Source organism: Episyrphus balteatus, chromosome 1 (genome assembly GCF_945859705.1).
Source record: "Episyrphus balteatus chromosome 1, idEpiBalt1.1, whole genome shotgun sequence".
NCBI lineage: Eukaryota > Metazoa > Arthropoda > Insecta > Diptera > Syrphidae > Episyrphus > Episyrphus balteatus.
In genome coordinates, this window is record NC_079134.1 from 61,637,363 (window position 1) to 61,654,077 (window position 16,715).

Below are 16,715 nucleotides of genomic sequence, written 5' to 3' on the forward strand. Positions count from 1 at the left end.
ACTCAAAAAAATTGCCGCGCTCTTGGTTTTTTGCAAAAAAGTTAAAGAACTTTTTGACCCAATATCGTATAAAGTTAGTATGACAAACCATCTATTTCTTAAATCCTTTGTCAATTTTAAAATTTTTTTGGCCAATTAATTGCCGCATTTGGTTAATTTAAAAACTGCAAGCTCAAAAAAATTGCCGCGCTTTTGGTTTTTTTTAAAAAGAAATTAAAACTGTTTTTGGCTTCATATCGTATAAAGTTAGCATGACAAACCATTTATTTCTTAAATCCTTGGTCAATTTTAAATTTTTTTTGGCCAATTAATTGCCGCATTGGGTTAAAATAAAAACTGCAAACTCAAAAAAATTGCCGCGCTCTTGGTTTTTTGCAAAAAAATTAAAGAACTTATTTTTTGAGACACTTTCCATATAAAGTTATCAGAACATACCCTCTGTTTGTTAAATCGCTGATTAAAATTAAATTTTGCGAAACAATTGCCATACTTGGTTTTTTTGTAAAATGCAAACTTGAAATTATTTTTGGCCAGTTTTTTTCAAAGTAAAGGAAAAAAAATACTATATTATTTATGTAACTACATAAAGTCATAAAAAAACATTTTAGTTGGCAAGGTAAGATGTTCTTGAATTTTGTAGGTCAATCGCATGTACCATTTATTTTTGTACTATTTTACATTCTAGGACTTAGATTTTATAAGTGAGTGATAGTATGATAGACAGGATGTCGGCCTCTGACATGATGTAGGTACATGAGTTCGAGTACGGTGATGGGAACGATTTTTTTTTTTTTTTTTTTTAACTAATTTTTTTATTTTTTTTTTATTTTAATTTAACATAATTTGTATTCCGATAACTATTTTTATTGTTAGGGCGATATTCCAATGACTTGAGTTCAATAACAAGTATTGGAAGGATGGGTTTTTTTAAGTGGCAACAACAACGTACTGCTCATAAAGCAAAGTATCTAAGTATTAATATTTTAAGCATTTCTAAAATTGATTTGAATTGAATTAAATAATCAAAATATGTTCCGTCATCAGTCGATCGTGTACTGTGAAAGAGTGTGGACGTAATCGACTTTCATAGTGAATCTTAAATCGGTATCGGATCTAATAAGTATTTAGCTAGCCAGTAAGGCTTTCAAGTGATCGGTAGCTCAGTGGTAGTAACGTCGTTGTAAGTTTTTAAAATAAGAAAAAAAAAAATGATAAGATTCCAAGTTTTTTTAAAATTATTTCTTGGTGAAAAATAAAAACCATTGAAATATTAGTATAAAAATAGTTATAAGGCCGAAAGGCATTAGTATTAAGAAAATTGAATTATAACTTAGAGTGCCCGTATAGGGCCAGTAAGTTAGTTGTAAGTAATTGATAAGTAGACTAGTTTTTATAAATTTTTGTCTAGCTTTAAGATAGTTTTAAGTTGATGAAAAATAAAAATGAATTGAATTGAAAAAAAAAAAAAAACGTCGGACCGGAGAGCTGAAGGAACGGCGTTCGATTCCCAGCTGGGCCAAAATTTATTTGGAGGTTTTTTTAAAAACCAATAAATTGCAAATTAAATTTGCTTGACTTAAAGCGTATGCAATCGGATGACATAGCGGGGACATCGAAAGGTGCCTCCAGCTACAACGGCAATCAAGCCAACGAAGAGCGAGCCAACGGCAATAACAGCCGATATGGGAGGAGTAAAGAAGAGGAGGAGACGGATCTTCGCGCCGAATCTGCCGCCGAACGCGTCGAAGCGTCGTTCCAAAGACCCGTCAGCTGAGCTGCCAGCTGAAGGGGAGGAGACGGCGCGAACATCTACAGCAAGTCTAGCAGCTATACGTGAACAACAACAAAATGCCCTGCCAACAGACGAGGAATTTGGTTATGAATCTGAAGGAGGTGAGGGGCACTATACTGGCGGCAGTAACTCATTTGCGGATCTTGCATCAGAGCCGCCACAAGAAAACGAAGATTTTGAGGAGGAGATTATTCTCCAAAAGAAAATCTCAGAGTTTGAGGAGCAAATGGAGCGCCTGAAAGCACAAGTAGCACCCATTGTTCAGATGCTGAAGGCAAAGCAGGAGACGCGCCGAGCGATAAAGAAGCTGCTAATGCAGCCAAAACAGCGGAGCAACAACAACAATTGGCTAAAAAATTAGAGTTGCAAAACCAGCAACAACAAAAGCAACAGCCAAAACAGCAAACCAAACAACAGCGGCAACGACAACAACAATTGCCAGCACAAGATGCACAACAACAACAACAGCTGCCTGTCCAAGTGCCAGGGCAGCAAATTCAAAAATCGCCAGCACAGGCGCAGCAAAAACAAAATGCACAGCCACAGCAGCAACAGCAACAGCAAAAAACACAGCAGCAACAACAACAACAAGCACCAGATGCTACCAAGCCCAGTGGAAGTAAGCGGCAGGAGCGGACTGATCAGCAGCAGGCCCAGGAGCAGCAGCAGCAGATAGGACACCAGCAGCAGCCACAGACAAACAACCCAAAAAAAGAGAATGTGCCACCCATCAATGTTTACAAAATGGAGCTAGAGGACACCATTAATGTAAGTCGGCCATTGGCGAAAAATTTTATATTAAAAGATTAAATATTAACAAACATGCGATCCACTGCAGTACAGTGTACGATCATAAAAAAATTATAATGAAGCCACCACTGAGTACTTCAGTTATGCCCCTAAGTTGGAGAAAATCCAAACGGTCTCTAAAGGGCATAGATTCCTGCACGGAACCCCAGATGCTCTATGATGAGCTTTGCCGCAAAGCGAGTGGTGATATCGAGATCATCAGCGTCAAGCCATTCCAAATGGCTTTGTCCAGACGGGAGAAGAGGAAACTGCCGATATTTTTAGTGCAGCTCTCGCCCAACAGCAAACTGGATAGTTTGAGGAATATTACCATCCTCAACTACCAGGTTGTCACTTGGAATAAATTAAAAAGGCGCGGTGACATGCTTCAATGCGTGCGATGCTAAAGGTTCGGCCATGCCGCAGCCAACTGCGAAATGCAGTCGCGCTGTGTAAAATGTGGAGAGAACCACAATAAGGGGGAGTGCAAACTCGGGGAGGAACGGGTCGAAAATAAGGCCCAGCTTAAATGCGCAGTCTGCGGAAGCGTCGGGCACCCTGCTAATTATCGGGGCTGTCCGAGGTTTCAGCAAATGAAGCAGCAAAAAACGGCGAAGCAGGCTGTCGTAGAAAAACGTCCAGAAGGGCGTGCTCCTATCGTCAACCCAAGCATCTCTTTCGCCCAAATGGCGCAAAGAGCAATGCCAAAGGCGACTCAAAACCCACCAAAGGTTGCCCAACAGGCCTCCGTGCCTAAAGCACTGGCGGCAGAATCAGAGGTTTTGACCTTGTTACTGAGCATTCAAGCACAGTTAACAGGGCTTCAAAGCCAGATAAGGGAGCAGACAGTGAGGGTAGATCATATCTACACTCAACTGCCTAGCTTAACGCAACCTAGATCGTAATGGGCGCGCTGTCAGACAGGCCCCTTAGGATCCTAGCTGTGAATGTAAATTCACTGATTAGGGTCGAACGTAGAGCTAACCTTTTCCAATTGTTGAAAGATCTAAGTCCCGATGTGTTTATGGCTAGCGAAACTAAGCTAAACCAGAAACATAAACTGACTAATATTAATTACAATATCGTAAGAAGAGACCGGCCCGACTCCACTCAAGGGGGCGGTGTTGCAGTCTTCATACGTTAAGGCATTAGTTATAAGGTAATATACAATAGTGAAGTGCGAAAATTTCGATCGCTTGAGGTGTGCATAGTATGCATCCCTCTCCAACATGGAAAGCGGGTGTATGCAGTCGCAGCTTATGCGCCAGAAGCACCTCAACCAACTGACTTTACGGCAGAACTCGAAAAACTTTTTCAAGTCCTACGACTGAATTTGGAGGAAAACTATATCCTCATGGCCGGTGATCTGAACGCCAAACACCAAGATTGGGGAAATCAAATACAGAATCAGCGAGGTAATCATCTGTATAATTGGATGAGTCTGAACAATATTGAATATAGGGTTGATCTGCTGGCTACTGAAAGGCCATCGTTTCCAAGAAGCGGCTCTTTTCTGGATTTATTGCTTCTAGACTCAAGACTGACAATAACAGACTCTGTGGGCCAACACCCAAGAAACTGCCCTCGTACAATTGAGTACGACAGCGACCACTGCGGACTCGCCGCCGCAATACAGCTTCCGAACGAACTTGTGGAATTGGAGGAGTATGTACCGGAGCATTCTTATAACTACGGTAAGATGCGCTGGCCACGCTTCACCAATGCCTTAGCAAGTGAACTGCGTTCGAATAACATAGCCCCTCCAAACGACAGAAATCTGTCGAACAGTGAGATTGATGGTTATCTCCAACAAATGGACGATACCAGCCTACAAACGTTGAACAGAACGATATCTAAATACAAACAACGTGACCAAAATAACGTTTACCGAAACGCGACTATTGAAGCACTCCACACACAAAAAAGCGGACTATTGACAAGACTTAAACGTTTATAAAGGCGATTTACCGACCCACACGATCTGGAGATTAGAACACTGAAGTCATCGATCACAAACATCAACCAGTTGATAAAAGAAAATTATAGGTTGTCTATTAATCTGTATTGGGACAAAAAAATTCAGACTTAATTCTAGCGACCCGAGTATGTTTCCGCAGATTAATAACATTTTTAGACGGAATGATCAAAACGAGCTTCCGTGTCTTAAACTCCAGAGAACTGTGGAAAACAGAGACGTACTTCTGACCGCAGGCATAAATCCAGGGGAAGCCATCTTGGACGACGACCTCTTTATAATCGAAGATCCGCAAGAGAAAGTGGAGGCGGTGAGTGCTGCCTTCCAGCAAGTGTACAAGGTAAATGCTAGCATTAACCCGAACCATGACCTGAAAACAGGGCCCTCCTTCATCACTTCTATCTACGTAATGATATTACGCAATGGCGATCTGAGAATCGCGGTTTTACCGGGTTTAATGAAGAGAACTTGGCAAACGCCATCATCGCCGAGCATGCTGGGGCTAACACCCTGTTAGTTACGAAGGTAGAGCTCTTTGTCATGGTCCAATTCAATTTAACTGATTGGGCAGATCTTCTTAATACAGAAATAATTTTTGGTGATCTTTTTGTACAATAGTACTTATGTTTTTTTCGATTTGCCTAAACACAAAAGTCCGTAATAAATAACAAAAGTTTACTAAAATACTTTTTTTTCTTTATTACTTACGTTTTCCTCCAGGTCGCCTACTTACTGGCCTTCCGATACTAACAAAACACCAGACATTATTGACTTTTTTGTAGCTAAAGGAATCAAACGAAATCACATTAGTGTCGTAGGTAATTATGACTTGTCATCAGATCATACTCCAGTGATTCTATCACTAAGTGAATCGGAAGTAATAGAAAAAAGTAATCCAAAGCTTGTAAATAAGAAAACAAACTGGAGTGATTTTAGAGAAAGGCTTTTAAGTTTTATAAATTTAAGATCTCCCATGGATACAATCGAGCAAATTGACCATGAAGTGGAACAATTTATTGCTGATATGCAACAGGCCGCTGAAGAAAGTACTCCAACATTTTCTAATAGAAGACAAAATGAAATAAAATATCCTTTAGAGATAAGAGAGTTGATAATAGAGAAAAGAAGAGCTCGAAGAAAATGGCAAAATACTAAAATTCCAGACGATAAAACAACGTTTAACCATATAAGCAACAATCTTAAAAAACAAATTTATAAATTCAAAAATGATTCACTCAGTACATTCCTAAAGAATTTAACGACTGATGCTTCAACCGATTTTTCACTATGGAAAGCAGCCAAGCACCTGAAAAGACCGCAGTTACTAAACTCTCCCTTAAAATCTCAAGATGGGAAATGGATCGGTAACCCAAAAGAAAAAGCTTACCTTTTCGCGGAGCATCTTGCGAATGTTTTTAAGCCATACCCAACAAACGCGGCTGAAAATAGCTTACAGTTTGTTGATAAGATAGATGAAAGTGAAATACCAATTGTAAGATTAAAAGAAATAAAAAGTATATGTTTACATCAACTATCAAATAAAAAATCACCAGGTTACGATCTTATTACTGCTCAGATTATGAAAGAAATGCCTTTGAAAGCCTTCATAAAACTCCAATATATAATAAATGCATGCCTTAAGCAACGGTATGTCCCACACCATTGGAAAATTGCTGAAGTTATTGTCATACCCAAGCAAGGTAAGCCACCTACAGAATTATACCAATTATGGCAAAAGTTTTTGAAAAACTGCTTCTGAAGAGACTTAGCAAAATTATAGAAGAAAGAAGGTTAATCCCAAATCATCAGTTTGGCTTTAGAAATAAACATTCCACGATAGAGTAAGTTCATAGAATAACGGATGTAATAGAAAAAGCATTAGAAGAAAAACAAGTATGTTCAGCTATTTTCTTAGATGTTGCTCAAGCCTTTGACAAGTTTTGGCATGAGGGACTTGAGTACAAACTGCAAAGGGATCTTCCCAGACAGTACTATGAAATATTAAAATCGTACATCTCAGACCGATTGTTTAGAGTAAGGTACGATCAAGAATATTCGGAATTGAAGAAAATAGAAGCCGGTGTACCACAAGGAAGTGTCCTAGGTCCTACCCTGTATTTACTATGCACAAGGGATATCCCAGTTGGGAATCACACCATAATGGCTACTTTTGCAGATGATATTTTGGTACCCGACAAATGTGTCTCTAGGGGAGCAGTTAAGCTGCAATATGCCGTCGATACAGTCAGAGATTGGAACGAAAAATGGCGTATCAAACTCAATGAAACAAAATCTTCACATATAAACTTTACAAATAAAAAGATAAACAATATTCCAATATTCATTAATAATCAAGCTGTACCTTACGCCAATACGGCCAAATACCTTGGAATGACTTTGAATGCAAAGCTAAAGTGGAAAGAGCACATCAAAAAGAAAAGAGAAGAACTAAACTTGAAATATCGAAAAATGTACTGGTTACTTGGTAACAACTCCTCTTGCGGGGCTGTACACCTTGTCGCGGTGCGGAGGCTTAGTAGAGGTCAATGACTCTTGGGACTAAAACATTCCCTATGAGGAGATTCGAAGCTAAGATGCAGCCATCCCCTCCCCTCCTCTCCCCCTCCCCCCTTCTTTCCTATTTCCCTACTCAACTTACCTTCCCTTACCCTCCTACAAACAAAAATTCCCAAGTCAAGGTAGTTGGAATACGTGCCGAGGACTGAATGGTGCAGGGAACAAAACATGTGCATCGCGAACGTACTGTCCCTATGCGACACCGGGCGACCTCGCATAGTAACTAGCCTTACGTCTACATGGGAGCTCTGTAGATAGTTGACCTTATATTTCTCGCCATACTCGTGAGATTCAAATGGAAAAAAAAAAAACAAAAAACACAAACAAAAACAAAACCAATAACAAAAATCATTTACTGATTGACAACATAATAACTTAGTCAGATGAAGAAGCTCTACTCCGCTCACCAGGGACTGATATGGACGTGGATTTCGTCGAACCACCCCCATATACAGGAGCCGTGCCCGTTCCCAATGTAAAGGGCAATCTAGATGCTCAGGCACCACAAGGTCCAAGCTCTATGATTGAGGGTAACGAACACGTCAACAAGCCCCAGCAGAAAGATTATTTCACTGGGGCTCAGAAGCGACGTATAGCTGCGCAGATCAGAGACGGCATTGAGCCCGAAGAAGCCAGGCGCAGAGAAAAGGCTAGATACGCTAAAATACTAGCAGACAAGAAGGCAGGCGCATCAGTGCAGCCAACAAACAAGGGCAAAAGGGAACGGTCAGCTGAAAACTCCCCTGCAGGAGCAGCCTCGAAGAAGCATCGTGCTCACGAGAAGACCAGATTCAGCCCAAATACCAGCAAAGACAAGCCCAGCAGTGCCGCCAAAACTGGATCCAACCATGGAAAAGAAGGTAATCAATCACGACCAAGCACATCAGGGGGCTCCTATCGGGATGCCACAGCCCAATGTAAGGTCGCGATTATGCACTTTCTCCATCCATTACAAACACTTACGGAGCGCGAAACCAAACTGGTCAGAAAAAGTGTTCTGGAAGAAATGGACAAAGCAGACAAAAACTGTCCAGCAATTAAGTTTGTAACCGTCTCGGACAGAGACGGATGGCTCTCGTTTACCTGTCACGACACAGAGACCAAAAAATGGCTCATGTCTACGGCAGAAAAAATAAAGCCATGGAAGGACGCAAAACTACGTGTCACTCAGGGCAACGATATACCCAAGCAACACGTTTGCGTTACTTATGTCCCGGAAGATGAAAATCTCACCAAAGACATTTTTCTAAATCGGCTTGGAAAACAAAACACCGATTTAAATACCAAAGGATGGAGAGTCCTCAGGATCATCAAAGAAAAAAGTGGCGGTTATCACGTCACTTTCTCTGTCGATGAGAAATCCAAGGACTCCATTCTGAAGTCAAAGTGTAAACTGTTCTTGAACTTCTCTCAGATCCAAATTAGGATCAAGGCAAACTCAAGACAGGAAGGCACTGGCACGCAAGGAAACAACAAGGGCGATAGCTCTAAGGACCTTGCAACAACAGAGGAAGCAAACACAGATGCTCCTACAATCAGTGGGTCAACGGTAGAAGTTGCCAACCCCAGGAAGTCTAAGACGTCTGAAGACTTGTCTCGGACCGATGAGACCCCTGGGGATAACTCTATCGCGGCACCTGGAACTGATACTGGCGCTCCTGCCAGTAAACCCGCTCAACAATAACCATGGGATTGAGGTGTATCCAAATTAATCTGCAGCATGCGAAGGCTGCCTCGGCAGTACTAAGCCACAGATTCAATAAGGAACACCTTGATATAGCCTTTATCCAGGAACCTTACATAGTGAAAGACCAGATAAAAGGCCTATCAGGTGAGCTAATTTATGATTCTAGTAGTGAAGGTAGACCTAGAGCTTGCATTATGATAAATAAATCTATAATAACCATTCCTATTCCACAGTACACCAACAAGGACATGGTAGCAGCTATCATCCAGCTGCACACCTCGGAGGGTAGGTCAGAAGCTGTCATCTGCTCAGCCTACCTGGCAGGGGATTCTGCCGACCTAAGTTTCACACCACTGCAGGATCTTATAGACTACTGTGGCAGAACAGGCCGGCAAATCATCATTAGTTGTGATGCTAACGCCCACCACACTGTATGGGGCAGCTCCAACACAAACAAAAGGGGTGAGTACCTTCTAGAATTTATTTTCAAAAATAATCTTGAAATCTTAAACTATGGGAATAGCCCCACTTTCATGAACAGAATCAGGGAAGAAGTCCTTGATCTCACTCTATCCACTTCATTCATAGGTAATGCTATACAAAACTGGCATGTTTCGACTAAAACATCAATGTCAGATCACCGGCAAATTTGTTTTGATATATGTACAGAATCAAAACTCCCCTTAACGTACAGACAACCGAGAGCGACGAACTGGGACGACTACTGCCTAGAAATCTCGCAAACGATCAGAAACTGTCCAAACAGCATCAGAGACATTGACAGCCTCGAAATAAGCTGCAACAGTCTTAATGCAACAATCACCACTGCCTACCATAACGCATGCCCAGAGAAAACGAAATCAGGCACACGAAAAACACCATGGTGGAATGCCAAGCTCTCAAAGCTAAGAACGCTGACCAGAAAACTATTCAACAAAGCCAAGCGCAATGGAGACTGGACCTCATACCGCACTTCTCTAACCAACTGCAATACTGAGATTAGAAGAGCCAAAAGAGAATCATGGAAAAAGTTCTGCAATGATCTATCTGATATACAAAGCAGCGCTCGCATCCACAGAATTCTCGCTAAAGAGCACACTAATCATATTGGTCTCTTAAAAAAACACGGATGGCACGCGTGCGGAAAATGGTCCAGATACGTTACAAATCCTTACGGACACTCACTTTCCAAACTCTGTAGTCATACCCTCAGATCTATCTAGTCCTTCTCCTCAGTTCAGGCTTACCAGACCAAACAGAGAGGACTGGAAAAGAGCAAGGGATATGCTCTATGAGGGAAATATAAAATGGGCAATAAATTCCTTCGACCCATATAAATCTCCCGGAGAAGATGGAATCTTCCAGCACTCCTTCAGAAAGGAAATGAGTTAATTACACCTATGCTAATAAACATATTTAGAACAAGCTACGCATGGGGTTACTTACCAACAAGCTGGAAAGTAGTAACGGTCACATTCATTCCTAAATCAGGACGAAGACCAACTGACCAAGCTAAATCCTTCAGACCAATTAGTCTTACCTCATTCTTCCTGAAAACAATGGAAAAGATACTAGACGGGACGGGCCATTGAAAACAACACCTCTTCACAACAACCAATATGCCTACCAGCCAGGAAAATCAACCACGCTTCCTCTTCAGGAATTAACAATGCGGATTGATAAATCCCTTAACGACAAAGGGACTGCAATAGGTTGCTTCTTAGACATTGAGGGTGCTTTCGATAACACTGATTATGCTCAAATACAACGCTGCATCCTCAGCACAGGGGTAGATCCTACCACATGCAGATGGATTCAACATATGCTTAGTCACAGGAAAATTAATGCCACACTGGGCAATGACAAAATCAGAATCACAGCTGCAAAAGGATGCCCTCAAGGCGGGGTTCTCTCCCCACTTCTGTGGTCCATTGTAGTTAATGAACTGATTGTCATACTTAGCAATGCTGGATTTTATGTTCAGGGCTATGCTGACGACATTGTGATCCTCATTAAAGGTAAATTCGAAGACACGATCTCGAATCTTCTACAAAGAGCACTCAATCTAGTCGCAAACTGGTGCCTTAAAGTTGGACTTACCGTCAACCCTAAAAAAAGTACCATAGTCGCCTTCACCAGAAAAAGAAATAAACACAAACTTATAAAGCCTACTCTATTCGGTGAAGCGATAGAATTCTCAAAGGAAGTTGAATATCTAGGGGTTACCCTAGACGAAAAACTCAACTGGAACTCTCATATACAGAAAACCATTGACAAAGCCAGGACTGCCTTATGGACCAGCAAATGTCTAACTGGTAAAAACTGGGGTGCCAACCCCAAAATCTCTCGCTGGCTCTATACAGCCATTGCCAGACCAATTATAACATACGCTGCACCGGTCTGGTGGCATAAAACAAAACAAAAAACAGTACCAAGCTCAATAAACTACAAAGACTAGCTTGTATAAATATTACAGGAGCAATGAGAACAGCCCCCACAGCAGCGTTAGAAGTTATCACAGATCTACCACCACTCCATCTCCTACTAAAGAAAGAAGCCATGGTCAACGGCTACAGGCTCATCGCAGAAGATAACTCTAATTCCAAGATAATTCACTCTGATATTCTCACTGAATTAAATAGGGAAGAATTACTTAAAATATCTCTAGTAGACAATTGTCTCCCAAGATATAACTTCACCCAAAACTATAAGGTCACATTCCCCTCACGACATGAGTGGGAACAGAACAGACCCATCTTCAATAGCGAGTCTCATGTATGGTACACAGATGGCTCCAAAACAAATGAAGGTGTTGGGGCCGGAGTATTCGGAATGAACACCAAAACTTATCTGCACCAGAGCATGGACAGCTTCAATTCCGTATTCCAAGCAGAGATATTCGCAATTGAACTCTGCCTCAGAGAAAACTTAAACAGAGCTGTAATAAACAAAAAAATTTATATTCTCTCTGACAGCAAGTCGCACTCCAAGCTCTTAGGAGCAATGAAGTCACCTCAAAGCTGGTATGGGACTGTATACAACTTCTACACCAGCTTGCCAGTACAAACAGAGTTCAACTCATTTGGATACCTGGTCATAGCGGTCACGTTGGGAATGAAATAGCAGACACACTAGCCAGAAAAGGTTCCGCATCTACATTCATGATGACAAGACCATTCTGTGGCATACCCACAAGCACTGCAAAACATTACATTAATAAATGGCTAAGAGATATGGCTAATCATTACTGGACGCATACGAAAGGTAACAGACAAGCCAAAAAAATTATATCAAACATCTCCCACGCCAGAACGAAACAACTCCTCACACTCCCCAGGAGTCAGATTCGCATAACCACAGGCTTTCTTACTGGATACTGCTCAGTAAAAAAAACACCTCAAGACCATGGGCATTACACAAGACGATACCTGCAGAATGTGTAACGAAGACGAAGAAACAGCAGAACACATATTGTGTCACTGTAATTGCTTAATCAATACACGTCGACGTCACCTCGGAGGGTATTATCTCGAAGCGGAAAACATTGCCGCTAGTTCACCCAAAAACATACTAAGTTTTCTAAACTCAGGATTTCTACGTGAACTCTAAAAAGAGGACATCACAATAGGCCCATCAGAGGCCGCAGTGATAAGGCGAATTATTCCCACCTCTCACCCTAATCTTAATCTGGTAACAACTCTGATTTATCAACCCAAAACAAAATAATGCTGTATAATCAAGTACTAAAGCCTGTTTGGACCTATGGTATCCAATTATGGGGCTGTACAAAGAAAACAAATACCGAAATCATCCAAAAATTCCAAAACAAAGTCCTTCGTGGAATAGTTAATGCACCTTGGTACATAAGAAATAGCGATCTACATCGTGACTTACAAATAGAAACGGTTACAGAAGTTGTTAAAAAATACTCTGTATCCCATAATCAGAGACTGCAATGTCATACCAATTCTGAAATGGTGTCCGTCTTGAATACCAGAAACCATGTTCGGAGATTAAGAAGAACCAAGCCTCATGAGCTTATGGTCTAAAAAAACATGGGAAAGTGTTTAAAGTTTAAACTTCCCCCAAAGTGATTTTACAAAGTTAAGAAAGAAAAATCTGATGTCGATCTCTCAAGATAGGTCCTGATAAAGAGGTGGTTTTAGTGGTTAAGAGTCCCACACTACTTGGTGTCGTGCCAAGTGTCTTTTGAAGATTTCCTCCCGTCAAAAAAAAAAATTACTTACGTTTTAATTATACATTCCGCATCAAAAACTTGTAGGAGGGCTTCGCACAAAAAATGATTTGTATCTGTCAAGAATACAACCATTAGAAGTACTGAGGAAACCAAACTTCAACTAGAGCGGACGTGTTACTTAAAGTGTCGTGGGGTGCACCCTTTTTTGTAATTTCTCCAAAGTTAAACAGTATTTTAATAAATTTTACTTCCTATCATCAATCATTGTTTAATTTGCGAAAAGAAAATTGATTGGAATGAAATTCATAAAATAACTTGTGTTGATTGCGAGTGCATATTTCATTGTGCGTGCATTAATGTTAACCCTAATGACATTGAATATATGAACACGAATAATATCAAATATAGATGCGACAAATGTAATCATCTTCGCCGAAAAACATTATATTCTGTAGCACCAGTGTCATCACATTCAACAACAGCAACCGATGTAAATCCAGATAAACAACAACAACAATCTTCTGGATATCAAAAACAATCAAAAAATGGAACAGCTATGAATGCATTGCATGATCAGCAACAAGTAACAACAACTCCAACACAGCGATTGTCAACTGAGGATAACAAAGTACAAACAGGTAGCAATGAAATCACACTTCAACGGCTATATGAGGAAATATTAAGTCTGAAACAAATAAACAGTAACTTGGATTTACAGATCAGAAATTTGGATTTACTCCTTCTAAGCACCGTGCAGCAATTGAGTGAAGAAAATGTCTATCTGAAATCAAAGGTCAACGAACTAGAATGCAAATTGAATTGGTGGGAGCAGAAACAATTTGATAACTTCGTCGAAATTGTTGGTGTACCAAATGTAAGCAATGATAATGCAGAAAAGTGCGCTCAAAAGATTTTTTGCGATGCTTTACATGTCTCTGTACCTCCGATAGACATTAAGAAATGCTATGTGAAAAGTTTCGCTAAGAATAATGGAGCGACAAAAATTCTTTGCATTCAACTTGCATCAACTGATGTGAAGCGTAAAATTATGAAGAGCAAAAGAAATGGAAGAAAAAACCTAAACACTACCTTATTTGGTGACTCAAGCAAAGACAGTTCCAGCATTAATATCAACGATTGCTTTACGAAATATACTCGTTCTCTATTTATGGCAGCTAAAAAATTGAAAGTAGATAACAATTATAGGCATTTATGGTATAGTTATTCTCAAATTTTATTAAGAAAAGTGGAAAACGGAAAGGTTGTTGTTGTAAGATCTTTTGATGATCTAGCTTTGCTTCAAAATTGTAAAAAAAAAAAAATATAAATCTAAAATATGAACCAAGAAGATCTCCTAAACAACAACCTTACCTTAAGTACCATAAGTAATTGTAACTTTAAAGTTTTTCATGACAGTTTTAAATATAATAAAACTTTGTTTGTAATACATTAAAATGTAAGAAGTCTTCGGCAAAATTTCGATTTATTAGTTAGCTGGAAGCCTTTGAAAATTTACCGGAAATTATTTCTGTATCCGAAATTTGGATTTACTCTTTCGAAGTTAATGATTATAGTATTTCTGGATATAATTTTTATTCACATACAAACGATTCGTATTCAGCTGGAGGGGTAGGTGTTTTTGTAAGGGATATATATATGATGTATGTGATTTAAAATACTATAGTTTGACGAGTGCAGATGTAATAAAAATTTCTTGTTGGCTATGCAATGAGCTATTTACTTTTGTTTGTGTATATAGATTTAATGCATACTCGGTTAATGTATTTTTGGATGAATTTTCTGTTCTTTGCGGAATTTGAGAGTTGGTAATCTTGTTATTTTGGGTGACTTTAACTTAGACTTGCTAAAATCTAGCCCTTCTTTAGATTCCTACTTTGCGCTTATTTCTGAGCATGGTTTAACTAAATTTGTTAATGAAATAACAAGACCGATATCGGGTACCTATCTTGACCACGTTTTAGGACGATTCATTAATATTCAGCCCATACAATGTTATGGTATTAATTGTGATATTCAAATTTCAGACCACTGTATGACCGGTATTTTGTTTTCCAGCCTGAAAAGTAAAAATAAAAGTAAACATAATTCTCTACCTTACCAGGCGAGAATTAACTTTACTCAGCTGAATAATACGTTGCGTTTCTTCAATTGGGAGGTTATTTAAGAAGAAGTTAATGTCTCTAATACTACGTTTCCACCTACCCTAAATCCGAGATTTAGCTATGTAAGTAGATTTAGCATAAATCTCGAGTCTTAGGGCCTTACCAATAATCAAATTTAAAGCTCAGTTAAATATTTAACTGAGCGTTAAATATTTCCCCATACCAATAACCAATTTAATAGTCAGGTTAAGTGTTAACGCCACGTTAAATTTATAGTTGGGAAACTGAACTATAAACGCACCATTAAATATAAACGCACGGTTTGCACTGTCATTTTGACAGCAAAAAAAAAAAAACATTTGTCAAGTCAACAAGTTGTTGTAAAGTTATAATATTGGCGGCAAATTATTCAAAGTAAGTGGACAAATTTATTTGTTTAAATATTCATTTGTGTTTATCTTTTTATTTATAAATATTCATTTATTTTCAGATATGGCTGAAAAGGAAAACCAAAAACGAAAACGGTCAGCAAATTGGACCACTTCAATGAAGGAGCTGCTTATCGAAGCGGTGAGACCAGTGGCCGATATCATTGATTCAAAAATGAATGATGGAAAAAATTTGAAACTTAAAACAGAAGCCTGGGAAGGCATTGCAGCTTCTTTTCGGGCCAGTGGATTTTATTTACAACCGAAGCAAATAAGGGACAGGTGGAGCCGCTACAAGCAAGAAGCCAGAACCAATATTAGCCATTATAAAAGATCTCAGAAGGAGACTGGTGGTGGAAAGCCTCCTGAGGAGCCGGCGGAGGCGGACTACGAAATTGCTGAGATATCAGCTATAGATTTTGTAGAAGACATTGCAGAATTTGACAGCGACGCAATATACGCCGCTGAATACAATGAAAGGTAAAATATTTTCTTGGTTAAATTATTTGTAATTAATTTTCAAAAAAATTTTGTATTCCAGAGAAATACCGATGTCTTCACCACCACCACCACCATCACCACCAGCATCACCATCACCACCAATATCACCACCATCACCACCACCATTACCACACCAACCCGAAAAAAGCCCCACTCCTCCGCCCAAAATAACTAGCGGCAAAAATAAAAAAAAAGAGCCCGGAAATGCCCTTCCTTGCCTACCTCGGAGGAGCTTCTAAATAAAAGAATAAAGCAGGTAGACACGGAAAGCAAAAAAAGAGAAAAAATTCTTGCTCTTGAAGAAGCCGTTTTAAAAAAAAATTAGAAGTGCAAGAAAGAAAACTTTTTTTGACAAATTTAAAAATTAAGAATCAAGAAGAAAAAGATCATTAGAAGTTTTAATAGTTTTCGGTATGAACCAGCTAGATTTTCTCGACAGTTAATCTACTAACGGACGAGGAATCACTCGAAGTGATTCTTCGTCTGTTAGTAGATTAACTGTCGGAAAAATCTAACTGGTTCATACCGAAAACTATTAAAACTACAAAAACTAAAAGCAATAATTGACCATCAAGTCAATTTTTTTTTTAACAGACTGAACTGTTTTTTTTATTTTGTGATTTAACATACGTGTACAACGACGAT

The 16,715-nt window shown here is 39.5% G+C and overlaps 2 protein-coding genes across 2 annotated transcripts; both read left to right on the top strand.

Moving 5' to 3' along the window:
• Window positions 1–1,682: 1,682 nt before the first annotated feature.
• Window positions 1,683–2,988, top strand: LOC129905201 (putative uncharacterized protein DDB_G0271606). The gene is made up of 4 exons (XM_055980632.1): window positions 1,683–1,893; window positions 2,016–2,308; window positions 2,366–2,560; window positions 2,725–2,988. The coding sequence occupies exons 1-4, from the start codon at window positions 1,683–1,685 to the stop codon at window positions 2,986–2,988; spliced, it is 963 nt and encodes a 320-aa protein (XP_055836607.1).
• Window positions 2,989–15,118: 12,130 nt separating this feature from the next.
• LOC129907142 (histone-lysine N-methyltransferase 2B-like) lies at window positions 15,119–16,475 on the top strand. The gene is made up of 2 exons (XM_055983216.1): window positions 15,119–16,049; window positions 16,111–16,475. The coding sequence occupies exons 1-2, from the start codon at window positions 15,634–15,636 to the stop codon at window positions 16,307–16,309; spliced, it is 615 nt and encodes a 204-aa protein (XP_055839191.1). The 5' UTR covers window positions 15,119–15,633; the 3' UTR covers window positions 16,310–16,475.
• The last annotated feature ends 240 nt before the right edge of the window (window positions 16,476–16,715 follow it).